Raw genomic sequence first — 24,873 nt, 5'->3', positions numbered from 1 at the left:
CTACGTTTGGCTTCCTAGAAAAGGGCCACGCCTCCGCGGCGCTGCGCATCTCAATGCTACTGCTTGGCGTAGTTAGACGTGCGTTTCCAAAGTTCGCTTTGCGCTCTTCTTGATACCTTGTTTCTTTCCTTCCTGGTGCTCCTTCATTCCCTTCCCTTTACCTTTCTTTCGTGGTTCTATTCCTGGAATTACCTCGTGCTCGGAGTCGGTGCTCCGACTCCTTCGAGCCGACTAGTCTTCATCCTGGTTCCTCGTCCTGCATACTGAACGCTTCCTAGTGGAAGGCTACAAACCTCACGCTGGACTCCGAAGACCCGCGTCCAGGGTTATGCAAGTCCCGGACAGTAAGAAAGAAGGAAGCTACGTCCAAGAAAGTCACAAGTAAGAAGAAACAGGTGAGAAGGGGAGAGACTTGTGACAGGCCTGGCTTAATGAGGGATACATGAAAAACCAGGTGCACCCGCCAACGAACTGGGAGATCCAAACGGACGGCAGCCAGGTTCACAATACCGGATATAATATAAGGTCCAATAAACCGCTGCAGCAGTTTCCTCTTGCTGGGAATCCTCAGATTTTTAGCCGACAGCCAAACCTTCATATCGACCCGATAGACAGGAGCTGGTGACCTACAAGTATCAGCGTAATGTTTAGAACGCTCCTGGGCTCTCACCAGGTGATTCTTAATTCTGGCATGTACTACAGTGAGATCCTGAATGCTGGCAGCTGCGGCTGGGTTATCAAGAGAAAGCACAGGATCCAATGGAATGGACCTGGGATGCTGGGCATATAAGGCATGAAATGGAGATGTACCAATGGAAGAGTGTAAGGAGTCATTATAAGCGAACTCAGCTGATGGTAATACAGATAACCAGGTAGATTGCAACTGTAAACATAAGCACTGCAGGTATTGTTCCATGGTGCTATTCGTCCTTTCCGTTTGTCCATCCGTCTGGGGATGATAGGAGCTTGAAATCCTGTAATCATTGAGAAAAGCGGCACTCAAGGCCTTCCAGAAGCGTGAGGTAAACAATTATGGAAGGTAATCCAAAAAACGAAACCCTTGCAGCATGAATAAGTCAGCGAGAACAGGAGTTGTGGGTACGTGGGAAGGAAGAGAGCGAGTTTGGAAAAGTAATCCACCACAACCCATATGGTGTCGAATCCTTGCACTGCTGGAAGCTTTACAATGAAATCCATGGAAACCATATGCTATGGTTTGTGTGGTACCGGGAGAGGCTGCAAAAGCACCATTGGTTTCCCAGTGTTTGATTTACACTGAGCACAAACGGAACACAGGGTGCCGTAATCTGTTACATCACGTGACATGGACGGCCATCAACACCACCTACACCACCTACTGAGTAGTTTCATTGTTTTTTTTCTGACCTGGATGAGACGAAATCAGTGTCCCCATTGTAGTGCTTTGTTACGGGTACCTTCAGTTGGCAGGAAGAGTACTCCTTGAATGAACGGTAGGCCGTTGTGTATATCCAAATTATAATCCTGAATTTCACGTGGATTCAGGGTAACCCAATCTAGAATCTCTTGCTTGAGTGAAGGCTGTGCCGAACAGCTGTAGATCACATGGTCGGCCAGTACATGAAGCCGCTCTGGACAGACATTGGGTGTTCCGCTATCCAAACGTGATAAAGCATCTGCTTTGGCAATGTGTCGTGAAGGACGATAGGTGATATGGAAATCAAACTGCGCACAAAATGCATGCCACTGGGCCTGTCGTGCTGTAAGGCATTTCATAGTCTTGAATGCTTGGAGGTTACAATGATCCGAGTATACCAACACTGGATGCTTTGCCCCCAGAAGATGGTGGCGCCATTCTAAGAAGGCATCCTTGACTGTAAGGAGTTCCCTCTCAGTAACGGTATAGTTCCTTTCATATGGAGTCAACTTGCGGGAAAAGTAGGCTACCGGATGCACTTCCTTGGTATCGGGACATTCCTGAGAAAGAATAGCGCTGACCGCATCAGCTTCCACCATGAAAGGCAGTTCGGGATCTGGGTGCTGTAGGACGGGAGCCGTAGTGAAAGCCTTTTTCAATTAGTCAAAAGCGTCGTGAGTGACGCTATTCCAACAAAACAATACATTGGAACTGGTCAAGGCGGTAAGGGGTGCCACCGTCAGAGAAAAAGACGGAATGAAACGACAGTAAAAATGTGCAAACCCCAAAAAGGACTGCAGTGCCTTGGTGTTGACAGGTATAGGCCAGTCCAAAATGGCCTTGACTTTGGAGTGATTCATCCGCACTCCATGACTTGTGATATCGTATCCCAAGAACTCCACCTCCTGTTTATGGAAAACACACTTCTCAGCCTTCACGAATAACTGCTTGTCCCGTAACCTCTGTAATACTCTGGACACATGAACAACGTGTTCCTGATATGATGATGAATAAATCAGGATATCATCCAGATAGATGACAATAAATTGGTCCAAGAGGTCACTGAATATCTTGTTCATAAAGAACTAAAAAGGGGCATTACAAAGTCCAAAAGGCATCACAAGGTATTTGTAAAGCCCATACCGTGTCTTGAAGGCAGTTTTCCACTCGTTGCCTTCACGGATGTGCACTAGATTGTATGCCCCCCGGAGGTCTAGTTTGGTAAAAATCACAGAGGCCCCAACTGGTCAAGAAGAACTGAAATCAAGGGTAATGGGTATTAGTTTTTTATGGTAATGGCGTTAAGTGCTCTGTAGTCTATACAGGGCCTTAGATCCCCTTCCTTCTTGGGAACAAAGAATAATGGGGAGGCTGCAGGTGATTGAGAGGGACGTATAAACCCCATCTTCAATACCTTGTCGATATAGTCTTTCAGGACTTCGTCTTCCTGATGTGTCAATGAATACACCCGTCCCGTTGGTACCTTAGAACCAGGCATGAGTTCAATAGGGCAATCATATGGTCTATGAGGCGGTAATTGTTCAGCCATGCCTTTGTCGAATACATCGGAAAATTCAGCGTATTCACATGGTACCTGAGTCCCGCTAGGCAGGATAGAACCGATGGTTGGTGTCAATTCCATGAAAGCCAAACAAGGAGATGTTCTAGTCACTTCTTGGGTTTTGAAACAATGGTCATTGCAGTCCGCCGAAGGATACTCTAGTTGCTGAGTAACCCGATCTATGGACGGATTGTGTAATGTCAGCCACGCAAACGCCAGTATTAACTTGTACTGAGGAGCCGCAATCACATCAAAGACCACCTCTTCTGTATGTCCATCTGACAGGACCATCTGAATGGGGATAGTTTCTTCCGTTACCATACCAGAAGTTCATGCTGAACCATCGACTGTTTTTGCGGATTCTGGATTTGTTTTTCGCAACCATGGGTATAGCGTTAGTCTTAGCAAAACTAATATCGATATAGTTGTTAGTCGCCCTGGTGTCAATCATTGCCGTGGAATGAACACAGGTCCCAGCGAAGTGCAAGTCTACTGAGACAGCAACAGGCCAAGCCGGGCAGGCGTAAAGGGAGTCCAGTTTAGGGCCCGGCAAAGGGACTCCTGCTATTGCCAAGGTCTGGCGTTTCCTGGGCGTTTAGCCAGTTTTTTTAGGGCAAGTGTTCAACAGATTGTCAGCAGAACCGCAATACATGCATAAGTTGTTTTTCCTGCGATTTTCCCTTTCTGCTGTAGATAAGCAGCCACAGATTGAACCAATTTGCATTGGTTCAGGCTCATTTGACAGAGCAACAGGGGCATCCGACCGCATGAGTGTCATGAACCATCGAACTCGCCCCTTCTGGGCCTCCTGGTCCCTGACACGTCGGGCCTTACACTCCATAATACTACCAACATGGCGGCAAGATCAGAACGCTGCTCGCCAGTCTTCACGTTCTACGCAGCGTCCTCTATAAAGAAGCCACACCCCCGCGGCCCTGCGCGTCTCAACGCTGCTACTAGCTGTGATCGGACGTGTGCTCCGAACCTTCTCTAGTGCTACTTGCTATCCCCTGGCCCCTGGATTCCTTTCTCCCGACTTCTTCCCTCTTTCCTAACTTCCCGGAATCCCTGCATCGCTTCCGCTTGCCCCCTCCTCCTTTTTGAATATTTCCAGAGTTTCCCGTGATCCTGGACATCGAAGCTGAACGTAATCTGAAAGCCGAGGACGGCCGAGCGGGCTGATTTAAGTCCCGAACCATACGAAAGAAGACTCCACCTAAAGAGGAAATCAGGCAACATAGACAGGTGAGAAGGGGGGAAACCTGTGACAATGAGGGGCTGCATGCTGGGTTTTTTCTAGCCCTTTCTGGTGGATACATGGGCATCGATCTGAAGAACCAGATCTAGTAACTCTGTGATCCCCAAGAGTACCACTGGCAGAGTGGCCAGAGCGTCTTTTAGCTCTTCTGATAATCCCCTATAAAAAACAGTTGATTTCTTGTCCTCAGGCCAGCTGGTTTCAACGGTTAGCTGGTTGAACTTGGCTAAGTAAGCCAATATGGTCTGGTTACCTTGCTGCGGACTCAGTAATTTTAAATCCGTTGCTTGTGTTGCATAACACATGTCAAACACCTTACTCACGGCAGATAGAAGGGCATCACAGTCGTAGAGCAGGGGACTGTTACATTCCAATAAAGGGTTAGCCCAGGTCGTGGCTGTTTCCCCCCAAATGTGATAGCACAAAAGCCGCTTTGGTGGTCAAATCAGGAAACGAATATGGGTGGCACAGAAAATGAAGGTGACACTGATTGAAAAATGTCCTATATGCTTTGGGGTTGCCTGTGAACCTCTCAGGTGGCGCAAGAGGAAACTGTGTGGGCATTACCACCTGCACTGTCTCCTGGTGGGATAACGGGTAAACCCGAACCAGAAGCAGTGGCTGCGGGAGGTTCAGTCCCCTGAGAAGGAGAACGGACAGCATCCTGTAGTACATTGATGCAGTGACGTACGTTATCCTGTGCAGTGACCATGTCATTTCTTAAATCAGCAATCAGCTGTGTTAGGACTGCCAAAGGGTCTGTGCCCTCCATGTTAGGCTTCTGATTCTGTCAAACTACTGATATACTGCAATGAGGATACAGTAACACTCACCTGGACCATAAAAGGATACAGGTTGTTTCTTGACCAATTGTCTCAGAAGTCTTGACTGGGCTTATAGACTTTTGCTCAATAAAGGATACAAGTCGTATTCTTGGTCGATGGTCTCATAATCTCGAACTAAAGAAAGACCTTCCAATTGATGAACCCCTTCAGGTACTATGACATCCACAGCTAGAGCAGTGAATCAATGGAAAGGGCACGGAGCAAAACTAACAACAATGGCAAGCTGTATAAGGAAAATAACTCTATTTAGTGTCTGTCCTCAATAAATGGTATGAACAGCTAACTCAAAGAATGGTAGAATCGAACTAACCTGTTGGTGTCTTTGATGCGGAGAAAGGAAGACACTAGTGATTCCAGAAGAGTCTTGAAATCCAGGAAGTCCAAAAGGCAACAATAACCAGGAAAAGGGGGGGGTGTTAGTAAGGCAGCTAGCACCCGAACGGAACGAGGGCCGCACTAGGACCGGGATGGTGCACTCCTGGAAAGCGCCAATAAAGTTCAGTGCACCTATGTGGCGAAAACAAACTAGGTAACAACAACACGTTGTGTACAAACAATAGTTCAGAATGTCTGTACTCTGTACGTATGATGATGGAATGTAATTTGTCGACGTAGATAATGTGTGCAGGAAGTGTATCGCCCGCACTGGGAAGCAATTGACCACGCGATAATTGCTCAGCTAAAAGAACGCCAGAAACAACCAGTGTAGTGTCCTGGGAAGCGTCCACAAGGAATTGCGGCGAGAGAATCGTTCTCCGCTAGGAATATGAAGTCAAGCAAGCGAGGACCAGGAAAGAGGGTTCAGATGGAATTTATTTTAAAATGTTTTTATTGGCCTTTCAAACATACAACAGGCATGGATAGATTATAAATAATTATTGAAATTGAAAAGAAGGGGATGGGTGAGGGAGGAGAGGGAGGGAAAGGAGGAATGCCTAACTAATAACATAACTTTAAACAAACAACGAAGGTCGTAACAGTCCGGTGTCTGTTTGAGGGTTCAGATGTAATACCTGCCCGCTCGGGTAACACGAACGCAGAAGGCAGGCGACTTCAATAGTAATTGGATACTTTGAAACAGGATAGTATCCGCAGCTCCGGAATGGAAAACAGTCAGAATCAGTGAACGCCACCAAGCGTTGATATTAAATACGTTAGCTGTAACTTCACGTGACAACCGGAACGTGATGACGTGAATATCAGGCACGGCGTCCTTGCTGCAAACGCTGTTTCCAAGGCACTCTGTCATACAAACGCCAGCGTGAATAGAATGGCCTGACTGCCGATCTACGAGCGAAGCGTCTCTGTTGAAGCTGTTTCAGAGCGGGCTTTATTTATTTATTTATTCACATTTGTTAAGCGCACAGCTGCCCGTGGGCATTTTGGCGCTGGTTACAGTAGATGTTCATATTTTAGTTACAGTAGTCCCGTAAATATGTACAGCATGACGTGGCATTGTGGCACTTGTAGTACATAGGTGCAGAAAGCATAGCAGTGCGCACGTACATACAGTGATCTAACAGCTAGTTGAAGAGTGTTGTTTTTCGTTTTTTGCGGAAGTGCCTGGAGAGAGGTTTCAGCTCTGAGGGCTGTGGGTAGCGTGTTCCAGAGTTTAGGTGCCAGGTAGGGGAATTCTAGTCCTCCTGAACCAGAGGGTGACGCTGCAGCAGGCATGACACATGATCCGATGGGGGTCCATAAGGGACATCTTAGCCCCACAATCTTGGCACTTCTTAAACCCCAATCTCGGAGTCGAAGATGCTGATGATGATTTCATTTTGAACAATATATTCGAAGAATCTCGATATGGAACCGAAGCGTACCGTATCTGAAGCGATAACTTTCGCGGAAAAACAGAACTGTAGCCAACTGTAGCAAACTGACAAAACGCGAACACACCACACAGCAGAGGAAAAACCTACATTGGTTATCCGTCCAAGACAGAATCTTTTTTAAAATTGGATCAATTGTCCATAAATGCGTATATGGCACTGCCCCACTATACCTAAAAAACCTGATTCCCCAATACCTACTGACTAGAGCATTGCGTTCAGCAGGAAAAAAACTGATCAAATGTTCAAGATACAAGTAAGAAAAATGCCTAGGACAATCTTTCACTGTCAAGACAGCCAAATTATGGAACCTCATGCCCACCACTCTGACGGAAGACAGCAATCTGAAAACCTTTCAGAAAGCACTGAAAACTCATTAGTTTTGTTAACTCCCCCCCCCCCATGGCACCATTTGAACCTATCCTCCCCTCGTAGCCATCTGAATCTATCCATCGTGTTTCGTGTTAAATGGATTGTCTTTTGTGTTTTTGCTACAGCGCCCCGATGCTCGCGGGCTTTTCCGCACTCTAGAAATACATAAATAAATAACATAAAAAATAACATTTAAATAAACGCTTGCTGCGTGCTTTATGACGTCGACATCGAGACGGAGGCCTCCGAGGGACATCGAGTTGACGGACATCGACTCGCAGCGCCCTCTGCTGGAAGAAATTTCCAAAGCAGCTGAAGCTGGATATGGAAATATTAAATGAGGAATATGTGGCGACACAATCCATTTGAAACCTGTTATCTGTGCCTGTCTGTACCTGATTTGTAGTTTTGCTCAGAAAGGCATGTGCATAGCTCTCAACTCACACGCTTTTGGCGGGTGTCACCCGCCTTGTAAAGGGCTGACTCACCCGCCAAGCCTCCTGCACGCCCATACATTCCAATGGGCGTCTCACCCGCCAAAAACAAAATCGGGTGATTTCACCCGCCTTTGCGAGACAAATGGTTGAGAGCTAGGCATGTGGATGTTCAACTCCCCCACAAATTGCACTCTTCAAGGCCTTAATGGTACACTTTGTGAAATATGGCAAAGTGGAGAGCAGGGAAAAGAAATGAAAAAAACAGCCCGCCCTATAGTGTGCTGTCAGGAAGGCAGGAAGGGTTGGTTAGGTGCCAGTCACTGTATGTGCAGTCTGAAGTCCAGTTGAAACTTAGGCCATTTCCATTTCTTCAGAGTTCTTAAAGCCACCCGGTCCTTAATGTGTTTCCTTTGAATCCTGCAAATTGTAGTCGTTCATTTAAAATAGAAAACAAAACTGAAAGTCCCATAATTTCCAGGAAAAAAACGGGGCTGGGTAGTTTTCATAGGGCATGCAACAGGGAGACTTGAGAGCCATCAACTTTTCCTTCCACTTTTTAGAACGCTTTTTAAAGGAATTTTAATTGTATGTGAACCTCAAGTGTTTGCAGTGATCCTTCCTTCCACCCGGTTTGCCTAGTAGGCGCTGGTGTATATTTATGGGCGAACAGGTTTCATAACATGCGAAAAAATGGAATTGCTGTTTAACCGTGCAAGAAAAAGGGATTCAGAGTACTTAGGAACTACGCTTCCCGTGATGCAGCGCGTCGCCTCGCCCGCTCTGCCTACGCTAGCCGGGCACAGGGCGCCGCTGGGAAATGTAGTTGGGGCAAGCAGGCAAGGTGACGGCGCTGTCAGCTGACCGCCGTGGGCACACATGATCACGAGGCAGTCTGCGCAGAGCGAAGAAGACGTGGACGAGCGTCCGACCAGGGGCAGGGGGCAAGCGGGGCACAGGGTACGCAAGGCCGAGGCTTCGGAAGGGAGTAGGCCCGGAGGCGGACCGCCCCTCTGTCTTCACACCTGGAGTGACCGAGGCGAGGAGAGGGGCGTCCAGAGCACCCCCTAAAGGGAACTGCCGGGAGGGGAAATACATGAGCCCCGCTCCCTCCTAAAGGGCTGAGGCAGGATAATGAGCAGAGTGACAAGCCCGGGTGATAGCCCTTCGTGTCCAGGAGAGACACCCCACCCATTCCCAGAGTGCTGCTGAGCCTTGCCAGGCCTGGCAGCACAGAGGGCTGTACTTCACTCCCTCCTCAAGGGCTTGGGCAGGGTAGCTGGCAGAGTGAGAGCTCTCCTGGCAGGGCAGGGCCATTCTATATAACTCGGAGCATTGATAAGCTGCCTCTTAGGCTGAGGAACCGTGCATTGCGGAGATGTGGCCGAGCACTACGGGGGATGCATGCACACGAGTCCATATTTTAAGATTCAGGGTAGTGAAGTCTGCACTAGTGCCTGTGTTGCAGCATTAAGGCGTCATGAGGGGGTGGGCATGCCCTGTTGGGTTGCAATATTCTTGGGTGGAGAGGGCAATGGCTAGTAGTGCACATTATCTTGCCTGAGTGGCTTGTCATGTGTATTGCTGGGGAATGCTCTTCCTTGGTGCATCTAGGTGTATTTTATATGATGTTGACATCCGTGTGCCCTCGCTCCCCTTGAAGTGCTTCTTGAAACGCGGCTATTTTTGGTATATTAAGCACTACACGCTCACTTTCCCAAACGTAGAGATATTGGTAAGGTAATTCCATGCACACACTTCTGAATGCTGGCACATACTCACTTTTCTGGGTGCTGAGACATGCACACAACGCACTAATGTTCCTGAGTGCCAGACCATAGGTGTTGCAGACAGGCTTGCAGTACACTGTTTTGTCTGTCACAGGAACTTTGTGCTATTCTTGCTTGTTCATTTCCTAAAATATCCCCAGCCCTGATTTTCCATGACAATAGGGAAGTTCCCTAAATTAGTGATTATAAAGGGGTAGTCGCTCTGAGCTTGTACAGGCCTTCCTGCAGGAAGGGAAGGCAGTACACCAAACGCATCTTTTGCGTTTCTGGTGGTGTGACTCGGAGGCTCTTCGGTCCTTGATAAAAGGGTTGGAGTATGAAATCTTGAATGTGAGGGGCTTTAAGCGTCTTGAGATGAAGAGCCACGACCACTTGTTCAAGGTCCTTATTGTGGGCGATGTCACCGTGGGGAAGACCTCCTTGGTGCAGCGTTACGCCAACAACACTTTCAGCAAAAACTACAAATCCACCGTGGGAGGTAAGCAAAAATGAAATGATTCCATCACCTCACAACTTGCACACATAAACCCTGCCTTGAGTAGCTGTTTCATTTGTTCAATGCAACTATTATAGAGCGCTGCAGAAAACTGTATGTCTCAAGTTTCAATGTAGTACAATAACCCTTGCAGAAGTGTATTTGGAACTGGTATATCGCAGGATTGTATCTATGCAAAATAGGTCATGAGATTCGGTGCAGATTTCAACACAGAGCACAGCATTGCATTATTCTGCAGTAAGTACAATGAGCATAGTTGAGTTGGCTAACAGTAAGACTTGGTTACTTGAATAGCCCTGTAAGTTGGCAACGCTGTGGCAGACCGTGCTATTAAGAAGTTCCAACTTGCAATAAGACCCTCCAGCTTATAGCGATTTTGCGGTCCCGCGAAAACTGCTGTTTTTAAAAAAAAAAAAAAACTTTTTGCAAAAAACACCAGCGAAAACTGCATTACCCCTGAGCTATCCTCCCGAGAGCCAAAGTGTGCCTATTGTAAATTGCAGAACACTCAATAGTGTAAAAACATCCCTCGTGGATATGCAATGTATCAAGCATTGGCAAATCCGACATTTTTGGCTTTAGTGTAGGCATGGGATAGGTGTTTGCCAGGCAATGCTATAATGGATAATGGTATTATCTAGCCATGAAATGGGAGCATAATGGTGCAAGCACACGTGCATATGATGGCACTCTTATGAAGTTCTCACCAAAACCATGACATAATCCAACCGGTTACCTCCATAGTCAATTCTCTGGGTGGGATCTTGCACGTCAGTAAGGTGTCAGCTGATTGGTTGCGACTCCTAGTAGCTATCTGCAAGAACATTACGCCCCCAGCCAGCTAGTCGCAACTTTAACAACACTCGGATCAAGTTTCTTAACTGGAACTGTTGTGGTTTTGACAATCTTTCTGTGCAAACTAATAGTTTACCTTTGTTCCAGGATCAGGGCATTTATATTTTTCAAGAAACAATGTTAACATATGAATGGTTGTTGAATGAGTACCAGGTTTTTCGGTATCAGGTAACATTATCCCCCATAAATAATGTCACCATACATACAGTCACCGGGAAACGGCATAGGCAATATTATTTATGGGGACAATATATGGGGTAAATGGGAGCGGAGGTTGCAGGGGTGTCCCCCGCTCCCTTTAAATAGGTGTGGGGGTGTCCCCCGCAGGTTCCATATGGTAAAACCACCACAAAAAAAGGCGCCATTCTTGTATGGTGGAATTTTTACGGGGATATTATCACATGGAACCGTTTTTTCCCCCAACACGCTACTAAGGGTGAAATAGGTCGACCTCAAGGGGGCCCTGCAATTGTAGTCGATGTAGGAAAAGTCCATGTCTGTTAGGTTAATTAATATCATGGAATTTCGGCACTGGGCCTCGTATTTGCAGATTGTAAGCAGGAGTTTCTCGTAATGGATCTATATTGGAACCCAGCCAAAAGTCATACCAACGACTTTCAGCAATCATTGCCCGGGACTTTAGATATTTGGCTGGTTAATGGTCACGAGGCAAATATACGGGTAGCTGGTGATTTTGAATTCAGCATGCGCTACAGACATGGCAAGGCAATGCAAGTGGCCGACCTTTAATGCTATATCTAAATCCAGAGGAAGATTGTGGTGAGATTATTTCGCGAACTGGGACCTTTGTATTTTACTACCTGGGGATTGGGGTAGTGATCCAAATATTTAAACCTCGAAAAGAAATCAATCACAGTTGGGGTTAGACCACATAACCCCATTTTGGCGTTAGCCAAAAGATGGAAAAATAGACTTATTTGTGAATTACGTGTCCACGATCTTGAAGCTAGCCTCTTTATTATGTATAAAAAAAGAGAATTTTACAACATTGCAATAACTCAAAAAGGATGAAAATCAATCTGCTAAATAGCGACAGCCATACGATGGTAGAACATTTACTAAAAAGGGACATGATTCAATTCTGGAGGCTTACTAAGTTTATCCTCACAAACGACAGCAGCAAAGACACACATTAATTTCTGAGGGCGTATGGGTCAAATATTATTCTAACATTTCAAAGATCCACTTAACACGGACCCTTCTATCTTGCTCGAGGAAATTTCATGAGCTTTTCCCTTGTCTTCAACAGACACAGAAGCACTGTGCTTCTGGAAAAGTCGGCACATCCCTGGATGGTGTTATCTTGGCTCTCACGAAGGCCGCTGTTTTTGATGGCACTTCAGGGACTGTATACATGGCCTCACTGGATTTATACAGTGCATTCAACTGTGTCAATCGACCAAGATTGTGGTGGAAACTCATAGATAAAGGGATTCCATTTGCCCCAATTAAACTAAATATTCAGTTCCACCACAATATGATTAGAATTTCATGAGAAGGCTACTTATCTCGAGGTATTGACACAGCCCTTGCGCTGAGGCAGGGGTATGTTTTGACCTGCTACTATTTAAAATCAATTTGTCAGATTTAGATTCAGTTTGGGACACCATCATTTCACTTGCAGTTAACCTGAACTGATTAGCCTTTGCTGACTATCTCTTATTTGATTTAACCCCTATTGATTTTCAGCGGAAACAAAGTGCTTTCACGTCCTGTGCAGGAAACAATCTTAAAATCAATGGTGGGAAATCTAACATTGTGATATCAAATGTTATGAGTTGGGTGGTTGGGAATGCACTTTTAGAGCTTTGCACTTTTACCAGATACCTTGGCGTGAATCTGACGCACTAGGCTTCCATCAGAGTGGTTCATGGATCCCTTCCAGTTAAGTCTCTCCTTTTCATTTCACAACTGAAGAGAGTAAGACCGAGTTTGTGCTCCTTCTCCTTGATAACGTTTTGCAAACTTTATCTAGCCAAGGTTGTCCCTTATCTTATGGGCGTGAAACCTTTCTACCAGACAGTAGTCCCTTCTTGCATTCATTAGAGGGAACTATTTGGAAACACGGTCTGGGGTTGCCCTTATCAGTACCTAACTGTACTACGCCATGAATTCAGCCTAACTTCATTCGCGACCTGGATTCTGTGGGCAAAGATGCGTTTAACAAAATCCTAGTGCCGCCACCTAATCGTTATTTGTTAGACTTAACCTCCCTTTGAAACAGAATATACTTCCACCTGTGACTCATTTTGGAACTCTTTAGGAAGTATTTGAGTCATCATATTGGTATGGACGAGCCTTTTCTCTCTTAGAATCCATTGTTTAAAAAAACAAAAACGATTTTCTCATGATTGGTGTGCTACAATAGGTACATTGAGCACTTACTGCTTTATGGAGGTCATTTATTTCCCAAGAAATAGACTGTCCATTCCTAAATATATTTCTCTTTTTACTTCTGTCAAAGTCCGGAATCTGTACATGAGGTTTACGTTTAATTTGCTTCCTAAAATGGAGTGCCTGGGGCCGAGAGCCCCGGTAACAATTACATCCAGAATGCAGATTGGGCAAAAACTCAGAGAACATTGAAACAATCGCGCACTTACTTTCTTGTGAGAAAACATACCATGGGAACCTGTTTTGCTCATTGTCGGAATGTTTGTACTCTGGATGGAGACATCCTCTTATGGTCTGATGTGGTGGATTTTGAAATAATTGGATTTAAAATAAAGTTACTAATACTTTTTTTAATGCTAGGTTTTCAAATGTAATTTCGTATTACTTAGAAATTCACTCCTTTTGCACTGTTTGTATGTACTAGAAACAACAATACTGTATTTTAATTTTTTATATATTTTGTATATTTGTCGTTTGATATAGTGAAAAGGTTCATAAATATGATAGCAGTGCCTGGCGAATGCCTACCTAATACCTATAAACAACCTAAAACTGCTGGGCAATTAATGTTTTTTTCACAGGATTTAAGAACGAGCAACGGATGTAAGTGCACACATACTGCTTGCATATCAATTGGTTGAGGGCAAAGGTGGTTAAGTTATTATTACCCCAGTATCACATGCACAGCTGCAATCGGGACATTCACTCCCAGAAGGCTGCTTAGAAATTACACTGGCAGGTCATTTTACAGCACAAAGATTGATGTTACTGTTTTAATAGGGCTAGCTTTCAGGTCACAGGAGGATGTTTTTACGACAGGCAGTGAGTGGGAATGGCCATAGGGATTAGTATTTCCATGGGCTGTGAATAACTAATAACGGGTGAGTAAAGCTGCGTGTCACCACTCTTACTCCTCACCTTCCCATCTGTACTCGAATCCAATAGTTTCAGCTTCTAGGTGTGCTTAAGCGCCACTGAATAGCCAAAACTTAGTCATTCAGAAAATATATGACTTGAGCCTCTTGTTTCTGACCTTGAACTATTACTTTTTTCATTTTTTTTTTTTACAAAAAATAGAGTTGGCAAACACGTAGGCATAGTCTTTGATTTATTAAAAGACCAGTCTGCCGGTCCAGAAACGACGGTGGCGGTAAATCTGCCACCACCGTTGTTTCCGGACCGGCTGATTCCGAGTTCTGACCTGGCGGGAGTAATGCCACGTGCCTGCAGGCGGAAATGGAAACATCGGCTCCGTCATAGACGGAACCGGTGTTTCCATTGTCCCCATCCCCATGGAGTCCCATGGGTTCGGGGATTTACGGAATTCCGCCTCCGGAATTACCGGGTCACCGGAGTTGTAATGCCCCGGTGATTACGGCAATCACGGAGGCGGAATGGTATTTCGGGTCCGGCGGCAGCCTGCCGGTTTTTCCGGCAAGGCTACCGCCGGACTCGTAATGAAGCCCATTGACAATCATTGTTGTGTCTTTTATCGCTCATCTGTAGGAAAGCCGTTTATGGTGGGCACTGGGTATTTGCGACACCAAGAAGATAAAAATGGGTAACCAAAGTAACACACATATATTTCTTTATGCTGCTTGTGTTCGTTATTTGGGCAAGCTGCCTTTGGGACTGGGAAACGTGAGGTGCTCCGTTCTGACATATCGGGCATCCTTGGGGTGGGGGGGTTGGCGATAAGACAGATCTGATGAGGAGTTGTCACGATTCTCCTCCGTACCAACAGGCCTCCCGTGGCAAATGAATACCACACTCTGAGTAATAACAGCCGGGCCATATACATTTGAAGTTGTAGGCTCCTAGCCATGCATAAAAAGCCACAAGCCTGTTACACTTCAGACTTCCCCCGCGGGCATCCTTGCAAAATACTACTTCTTTACAGGCTCCTCTATGGTCCAGGTACAAGCTACCATGGCGTCTGTACAAACGTCGACACACTCCAGGTCACCTGACACGTCTTGTATGTGGAAGACGTACAGCAAGCCACGTCCCTCTTACGACTATAAAACCATCGTCTTCCAAGGGGCTCGTTGCTGCTAATTAGCGTTACCAGCTACTCGCAGTTTTTGTACCGTTTCCTCTTCGTGTTTCCTTACACGAATCCTTATCTGAACTCCTGGTTTTGACCCCTTTGCCTGAATTTTGGATTGCCTCGTCTCATCCTTTATTCCTGTCGTGCTCATCTGGTTGTTGGACTCGGAACGCTACTGGTTACGGCTCTCTTCTTTGGCGGTTCTTCCCAGCTGCCGCTCTGCTCTTCAATATTCGTCCTCTATCCGGATCATCTCAACAGATACTCAGCTATACTCGTGTACATCTCTATTGCCTTCCTGGAATATTGTCTTCTGTTGGATTCTGGGACATTGAGTGACTTTTCTTGTGATTGTTCTTAAGTGCACATGAACGCCCTCCTGAACTGCACCAACCCGGCACTAGTTCGTCCCTCGTGCCTTTCGGGGTTACTTACCTGTACTAACTTCCCTGTTTGTTATTTTCTTCTGTCGTTGTCTTCAGAATCCTGGACTCCTCCTACTCTACTATCTTATTTCAGGTCAGTGGTTATCAATCCTATAGCTATAGTGGGAACCGATACTGAATTAGTTCAATTCCATTCATTTGTGTTATTCTTTATTTAGATCATTCCCGGGGATATTCAACTCCACTCCAATATCTATATAGGTGGTTGTTCCATCATTTCATCTGTTCTAATTACTTGTATCATATCGACACTGTCTAATATCTTGGTATTCTTTTGCAGCATTGGTATTGGCGGTGTGTGTTCTCCCCGCTCTTTTATTCAATTGACATCTCTGTCTGTTATAACTAACAGCAGAGAGGTACATTGTGGAAAAGAGCCCCTCTTTGAGGAAGCCTGAGTCTTGTACTCAGGGGAGCTGGGATGGAAGGCTGAGGTTGGAATCTTATACTACCAACATCTCCAAGGTCATTATCTCCGTATCTTCGGCCTACTCGGAGTGGTGAGTAACAGAATTAGCAGCCTTAAAAATGTCTGCAGAGGCCAGTGATGCTTTGAATCAAATCGTGCAAATGGTCACGGATCTACGTACCGACTGGACCAATGCACAAGAAGCACTGCGCCAACGCATGGACGCCATTCAGTCTTTGGTTACCACACCAGCGTCACAGATGGCTGGTGCTACAGCATCTGGTTCAGGGTTCCACCTCCACAGCAGGAATCAAACCCGATCATGCTTACCACCCAGTTCCCTCTAGCTCCTCCTGAACGCTTCCTAGGCGACCCTAAACAATACCGAACCTTCATTAATCAATGCAAATTGCATTTTCTGTGTCGCCGCACCTCATTTTCCACATCTACAACCAAAGCGGCTTTTGTTTTGTCTCATTTGGGAGGCACCGCAGCTGCATGGGCTAACCCGTTGTTGGAATCTAATAGTCATGTTCTTTACAATTGTGATGCCCTTCTTGCTATTATGAGTAAAGTATTTGATACACGTTATACTACTCAAGCTACTGATTTGGAACTATTAAAACATCGACAAGGAAACAATTCTTTATTGGTTTATTTGGCACGATTCAATCAGTTGGCAGCAGAAACTGACTGGCCTGAAGAAAAGAGACCGCTTTCTTCTATCAAGGTCTCTCGGATGAATTAAAAGACATCCTCTCCACTGTTCCTGTAGTTCCCGCGGCATTCGGGGAACTGCTAGATTTAGTCCTTCAGATTGATGCTCGCAAGTCCGAAAGACGCGGTGAAAACAAAACGGCATTATTCAGCAAGGTTTCAGCAGAGGCCTCGTCTTCGTCATCTCCTATGCCTGAACCCATGCAGATTGGGGCGGTTAGGGGGACACTTACCCCTGCTCAACGAGAATATTGTCGTTCACACAATCTCTGCATGTATTGTGGGGCCTCTGATCACTTATTAACTGAGTGTACCAAAAAACCTAAAAGAAAGGCGGGAAACGCCAAATCCCGACAGTAGACAGAGTCCCTATGTCGGGAAACTCACCCTTGGACTCTACATTCAGAATCCGAGTCATTTAGTCCGCCTACCAGTTACATTTTCCTTAGATCATGGTTTTTTATTCCAGACAACAGCTGTGATCGATTCAGGTGCAACAGGTAATTATTTTGATCAATGTTTTGCCGCCATGTCAAGACTACCACTGGTTCGCAAAACTATACCTGAAACAGTGAATGCAGTGGATGGTTCACTTCTTGTCTCAGGAATGGTTACTCACCAAACAGTTCCACTACATATGAGTACTGATGAAGGCCATACTGAAGACATATCATTTGATATCATTAAAGCACCAGCTTACAAAGTCATTCTGGGCATTCCATGGTTGAAACTTCATAATCCTGCCATCGACTGGTCGACATCCCAGATTCAGTTTCCTTCCAATATGTGCAACACTCGATGTACTACATTACTCAGTATTACACATGATAGTCCAGTCAGGGCGCTAGTTTCGCCTACGATGCATATTGGAGCTGTCTCTAAAAACTTTACCTCTGTGATACCTTTTCAATATGCAGATTACACAGATGTTTTTGACAAAGGGATGGCGGAGACTCTACCCCCACATAGAGTTTATGATTGCCCAATAGATCTAATTCCGGGAGTAAAAATACCATCTGGCAGAGTATACTCCCTCACTCTCAAAGAAGACAAAGTCGTTAAAGATTACATAGACAAGGCTTTGACCATGGGATTTATTCGTCCTTCCAAATCACCAATTTCATCACCACTTTTCTTTGTTCCTAAGAAGGAAGGGGATCTACGTCCTTGTATTGATTATCGTGCTTTGAATGCAGCAACCATAACAAATCAGTATCCTCTTCCTCTGATTTCTGTCCTTCTTGATCAATTGGGTTCTTCCAAAATATTCACTAAGCTTGATCTCAGAGGAGCTTACAATCTCGTCCGCATGAGAGAAGGGGACGAATGGAAGACCGCATTTAAAACACGTTACGGTCTATTTGAGTATCTTGTCATGCCTTTTGGCTTATGTAATGCCCCGGCCATCTTTCAAGCTTTCATGAACGATCTGTTTTACGACATTCTTGATCAATTTGTTGTTGTCTACCTGGATGACATTTTGATTTACTCTCAAAACCAGGAAGACCACGAAAAACATGTCAAGACAGTACTCCGTCTGAGAGAACATAGACTGTTTGTTAAAGCCGAAAAGTGCATATTTCATGCCTCAGAGGTGGAATTTCTGGGATATGACCTTACTAACAATGGTGTGCGCATGAGTCAATCCAAAATTAGTGCGATCCTGGAATGGCCTGTGCCCAATTCACTCAAATCATTACAATCATTCCTGGGATTTGCAAATTTCTACAGACACTTCATCAATGGCTTTTCTGAAATATCTGCACCACTTACCTCTCTGACAAGTGCCAAAGTACCATTTGTATGGTCTTCAGAAGCTCAGAGATCCTTTGAGCAATTAAAATCAGCATTCACTTCCGCTCCTGTCCTCAAACATCCTGATCCTGAGCTTCCTTTTTTTGTTGAAGCTGATGCTTCAGGTTATGCCATTGGGGCGGTATTGTCTCAAACCTGTCCGCATTCGGGAGAGATCCATCCTGTTGCCTATTTCTCTCATAAATTGACAGCCTACGAAAAGAATTACTCTATCACACAACGCGAACTTCTAGCCATCAGAGACACATTCTTGGAATGGAGGCATCATCTTTTGGGGGCCAAACACCTTGTAACTGTATACTCTGATCACCGCAGTCTGTTAGCCTTCAAATCTATGAAATGTTTTACGGCTAGACAGGCGCGGTGGCATTTATTCTTTTCACAATATCAATTCGTTATCACCTATCGTCCTGCTAAAGCCCAAGTTCCGGCTGATACTCTCTCACGCTTACATGCGGATGGTCAGTCTCAACAGCTTGAAACTCTTCCTCTCCTACCAAACAAGGTTGTTTGTGGTTGTTCGGTTCAGCCCTCTTTGCATTCAATCATCCTTGATTGGGTTTCAAAACATCCAAAAGAGATCATTGACCTCAATCTAGAAATCATTCAAGGTATGCCATTCATTCAAGGGCGCGTCTATAAACCCTCAGGTCAAGCTAGAGAATTAGATCTTCAGTGGTCTCACGATTCCTTGATTGCTGCACATCCAGGAAGTCAAAAAACTCTTGAAACCTTACGGCGTTGGGCTTGGTGGCCTTCCATGGTTCGTGATGCAAAGGATTACATTTTGACTTGCTCCATATGCACTCAGTGTAAAACTTCTAGAGCCAAACCAGTTGGATTATTGCAACCTCTTCCTGTGCCGTACAAACCTTGGCAGATGCTGTCAATGGATTTCATTGTGGAATTTCCTGACGTTCAAGGCTATGACACTATTTGGGTAATTGTTGATTACTTTACTAAATATGCATTGTTCATACCTTGTTCGGGTTTGCCTGCAGCTCGAGAATTGGCTAAACTGTTCTTGACAAATGTGTTTCGTTTCTTTGGCTTACCCTCGGTTATTGTTTCCGATCGTGGCACGCAATTTACGTCACGATTCTGGAAGGCTCTTACAACTTCTTTGGGTATTGAGGACAGGTATTCCTCGGCTTACCATCCTCAAACGGATGGGCAGACTGAGAGAACTAATGCCACCATCGAACAATATCTACGCTGTTTATGCCTTCAGTATCAACAGTCTTGGTTTACTTCTTTACCTTATGCAGAATTCGCATATAACAATTCTATGCATTCATCAACTGGAGTTTCTCCTTTTTTTGCCCTGTATGGTGGTCATCCTAGGGCACTTCCACTTGACCCGGTATTACCGGCTATTAATCCTGCAGCAAAAGATTGCATCAGAGATCTCGATAAGATTCATCGGGACGTACGCTGTCATTTACTCCGAGCTCAAGATCGTGGCAAGAAGTATGCCGATGTACATCGATCACCTGCTCCAGTCTATCGCAGTGGTATGAAGGTGTGGTTATCGTCCCGCAATTTGCGAATTGCAGGCAAACGCTCGCTTCTGCCCAAATTTGTGGGACCCTATGTCATTACTGATGTCATCAATCCTGTGGCAGTTAAGCTTTCTCTGCCAGGATCATGGCGCATACATCCAGTCTTTGACGTTTCCTTGATCAAGCCTTTCATCCCTGGGACCCGTCTGCCTACTCGTCCTTCGCCGATTTTGGTGGATGGTGAGGAGGAGTATGAGGTCTTGCGTATCCTGGATTGCAGGGTGTCTAGGGGTACGTTGTTCTACCTCGTGGATTGGAAGGACTATGGACCTGAGGATCGTACTTGGGAGCCACTCTCCAATTTGCATTGTCCGGATCTTCTGAGGGACTTCCATTCCGCCAGGGGGTTGCCGGTGTCTTTGGGGGAGGATGCTATTACACTTCAGACTTCCCCGCGGGCATCCTTGCAAAATACTACTTCTTTACAGGCTCCTCTATGGTCCAGGTACAAGCTACCATGGCGTCTGTACAAACGTCGACGCACTCCAGGTCACCTGACACGTCTTGTACGTGGAAGACGTACAGCAAGCCACGCCCCTCTTACGACTATAAAACCATCGTCTTCCAAGGGGCTCGTTGCTGCTAATTAGCGTTACCAGCTACTTGCAGTTTTTGTACCGTTTCCTCTTCGTGTTTCCTTACACGAATCCTTATCTGAACTCCTGGTTTTGACCCCTTTGCCTGAATTTTGGATTGCCTCGTCTCATCCTTTATTCCTGTCGTGCTCATCTGGTTGTTGGACTCGGAACGCTACTGGTTACGGCTCTCTTCTTTGGCGGTTCTTCCCAGCTGCCCCTGTGCTCTTCAATATTCGTCCTCTATCCGGATCATCTCAACAGCTACTCAGCTATACTCGTGTATTCGGGTACATATCTATTGCCTTCCTGGAATATTGTCTTCTGTTGGTTTCTGGGACATTGAGTGATTGTTCTTAAGTGCACATGAAAGCACTGCTGAACTGCACCAACCCGGCACTAGTGCGTCCCTCGTGCCGTTCGGGGTTACTTACCTGTACAAACTTCCCTGTTTATTTTCTCCTGTCGTTGGTCTTCAGAATCCTGGACTCCTCCTACTCTACTATCTTATTTCAGGTCAGTGGTTATCAATCCTATAGCTATAGTGGGAACCGATACTGAATTAGTTCATTTCCATTCATTTGTGTTATTCTTTATTTAGATCATTCTCGGGGATATTCAACTCCACTCCAATATCTATATAGGTAGTTGTTCCATCATTTCATCTGTTCTAATTACTTGTATCATATCGACACTGTCTAATATCTTGGTATTCTTTTGCAGCATTGGTATTGGCGGTGTGTGTTCTCCCCGCTCTTTTATTCAATTGACATCTCTGTTTGTTCTAACTAACAACAGCAGAGAGGTACATTGTGGAAAAGAGCCCCTCTTTGAGGAAGCCTAAGTCTTGTACTCAGGGGAGCTGGGATGGAAGGCTGAGGTTGGAATCTTATACCACCAACATCTCCAAAGTCATTATCTCCGTATCTTTGGCCTACTCGGAGTGCTGAGTAACAAAGCCCCACTCAATTCTGCACATACACATAGCACACCATTGCGTACTAGACTGTGGCAAGTGCATATTTTGAGGCCCGATTATAACATACGTTGCCACGTGTTTGAAACTAGTTCTTCCGTTAGTTGGTGCTGTGTAAAACACCAAATGATAACATTGCATATGTTGTCCCTTGCCTGGAATGAAGACCTAAAGACTATGGGTTCACTGACACTTTGATGTAGAATGTTCTCTTAGGTCTTGCATCTAGTTTCCATGTTGCTCTGTTCAGAGGAGTAGCTGTAGAGCCTGGCTAGTAGTGTGATATTGCACACCCTGTTCCAGGAAAGTACTACCTTATCGTAATTGCACATAACGGGCCATTTGTCAAATGCCTTGAAGTTCCTTTCCCCTCCATGCAGTTTTGACTTTTCAGGGTTCAGACAGCTTTATAAGGTCACTCCATATGGATACGAGATCCGGAGCATCAGGTTGTTGTACCACGAGCCCTCTGAAAGAATATTGGTCACGCACTTTTGGGAGTGAAGGGGTTAACCAGCTTACTTTTAGTATATTTATGACTCTATATTTAATAACTCTATATATCCGATTGCTATCTTAACCTATAGTGGCCTTGATCCCCAATTATAAACACATGCACGTAAGGATGCATTAATACATATTGCCTTCTCTAGTTTCTAATTTAGTCCAAATTGGTGAATTTTGTGAAACCCCATTATAGTTTCCATCTTGTGTTCAACTTGCAAGTACCTTTTCTTAGTTCTATACCGTTTATTTTATAGATATTTATAATGCGCCTATACACACACAAGTGTTTTGAGGCGAACAAGACAAGGGGGGGGGGCTCGGGATAATAAAAATGTCAGTCCTACTAGGTCATGTGACATTAGAGTCGTGCAAGTGCAGTAACAAGAAGTGCGGGGGAGGGGGTAAGTGCAGGTCAGGGCGGAAGGGCCTGTGGGCTAAGCGATTGCCAGGGGAGGCCAGGTGGACAGAGCCAGAGCAATGCAGAGAGTGTAGGAGAGGAAAGGTCCACATGCTAAGTGTGAGGTAGGATGCTAGAAGGGGTCAGGTGGTGCAGACATAACCAGGCAAGTGCAGTGGGAGGGGGCCCGGAAGGGAAATTGCAGTGTGCTTGTGTGTGACTGAAGTGCTGCTGTGTGTCTTACAAAAATGCCACACTTGGAACTGTGAATATGAGCAAATGCCACACTTAGAACTGTGAATGTTGACACATGCCACATATGGATAGAATTGTGATCGTTGGCCTGCGTCGCAGCTAGATGGGATTGTGATTAACAAATGCCACACTTGGAACTGTGAATATTAGCACGTACCACATTTGGATAGAATTGTGAATGTTGGCCTGCGTGGCAGCTAGATGGGATTGTGATTAACAAATGCCACACTTGGAACTGTGAATATTAGCACGTACCACATTTGGATAGAATTGTGAATGTTGGCCTGCGTGGCAGCTAGATAGGATTGTGACTATTAGCACGTGCCACATTTAGTTAGAATGGTGAACCTTGGCCTGCATCGCATCTAGATAGGAGTGGGAATGTTAACAAAATACCACATAGAATTTGCGAATGTTAGCCAGTGCCACACCTAGATTGAATTATGAATGTCAGCAAGTGCCACACTAGGATAGAATTGTGAACATTAGCCTGTGTCCCATCTAGACAGGATCGTGAATGCCGGCCAGTGCCACATTTAGATAGAATAGCAAATATTAGCCATTGCCACATCTAGACAACATTGGAAATATTACCATTGCCACATTTAGATAGAATTGTGATTGCTAGCTTGCTTCGCATCTAGACAGGATTGAGAAGGTGGGCCAGCTCACATTTGGATATAATTGTGAATGTTGGCGTGCATCACATGTAGACGAGACTATGAATGTTAGACAGTGCCGGATCTAGATAGAAATACGGGGATATTGATGCACCACATCTAGAAAGAACATGGACATCTAGCACATATCACTTCTAGATAGTGAGGCCAATAACCAACCCACTAACTATTGCACCCCTCGGCACACCCTTCTCAAACTCTAACGAAACCCAACCACAACCCTAAAGCACAACAAACCGCTCAAACATCACTACACCGTAACAACAAAGCAAACCAACACATAGCTTCTCACAACAGCACACAACGGCTACCGTCCGGAAAGCACCCCCGAGCTCAGTGAACAGTGTTAACCGAAATGAAGCTGCCAACGGCACACCATTATTCTCTTGCACTTATCCCGCTTGTTCCCACTAACCCACCCCATGACTCCCTTTCCTTTTCAGATCTGCCAGAGCGCCAGGGGACCACTCCGGTGGTGATGGTGCACGGTACAAATATCCTTTAACATTAACATCTCTGTGCTACATTTCTTGTTCACCCTCATGATAACTGTCTTAATTGTTACCTTCTGACACTGCCTGTGTTATTTACACCCTCCGAGCAGCAAGGACTGCATATTTGTCGAAGTGCATTTATTCACCTATTGTTTGCCAAGCAGTAAGGACTGCACATCTCATTCTCTTCAGTGCTCTGCTTTGTGCGCGTACCCGCTTGACGGTGACTGCCACACTGTCAGCTCACTACCATAGCTTGTGCATGGAGTTTTCAGTCAGGCAGAGCTGTCTGCATTGCACTGTAGTTCATTTGAACTACATTTCCTGGCATCACTGGTCCTCTTTTTCACAACGGCGGCACGTTAGCGCCAGCGCATTTGAAGAGGCCGCTTGTCATCGGATTGAGTCAGGGTGAAGCATTTCGGCTCAAGGCTTGGATACAGTGAGATAGTCTTTCCATCCACAGACTGTAGACCAATGTGCTAGTGAACCCTAACACAACTATTGACATTGTGCTTGTCTATCGCCCACCTATCGCGATGGCAGATTTTCCCATGCAGGTGGCGGACATTGTAGCCTACTGTGTAAAACCACCTACGAAAATCGTGATCCTAGGAGATTTTAATCTGGGAAGGCATGGTATCAAACATTAAGACAGACAGACAGACACAAGTGATCACAGTTTAAGGGTGTTTATTGAACTTCAATTGGGTTTGGAAAATGCCCATATAATCCT

The 24,873-nt window shown here is 45.4% G+C and overlaps 1 protein-coding gene across 2 annotated transcripts in view; it reads left to right on the top strand.

Moving 5' to 3' along the window:
- RAB29 (RAB29, member RAS oncogene family) overlaps positions 1-24,873 on the top strand; it is a 184,941-nt gene that overhangs the window by 67,227 nt on the left and 92,841 nt on the right. Inside the window, exon 1 of one of the 2 annotated variants that reach the window (XM_069633167.1) lies at positions 8,574-9,966. The exons of the other annotated variant lie outside the window; for it this stretch is intronic. Coding sequence (XP_069489268.1) covers positions 9,843-9,966 — 124 coding nt within the window. The 5' untranslated portion in view covers positions 8,574-9,842. Of the gene's footprint in view, positions 1-8,573; positions 9,967-24,873 lie in introns of those variants that run through there. 2 annotated transcript variants of the gene reach the window in all.

The sequence above is a fragment of the Ambystoma mexicanum genome, chromosome 13, assembly GCF_040938575.1.
Source record: "Ambystoma mexicanum isolate Mex_15411 chromosome 13, UKY_AmexF1_1, whole genome shotgun sequence".
In the NCBI taxonomy this organism is placed as follows: domain Eukaryota; kingdom Metazoa; phylum Chordata; class Amphibia; order Caudata; family Ambystomatidae; genus Ambystoma; species Ambystoma mexicanum.
This window is presented reverse-complemented; position numbering and strand designations above follow the sequence as displayed.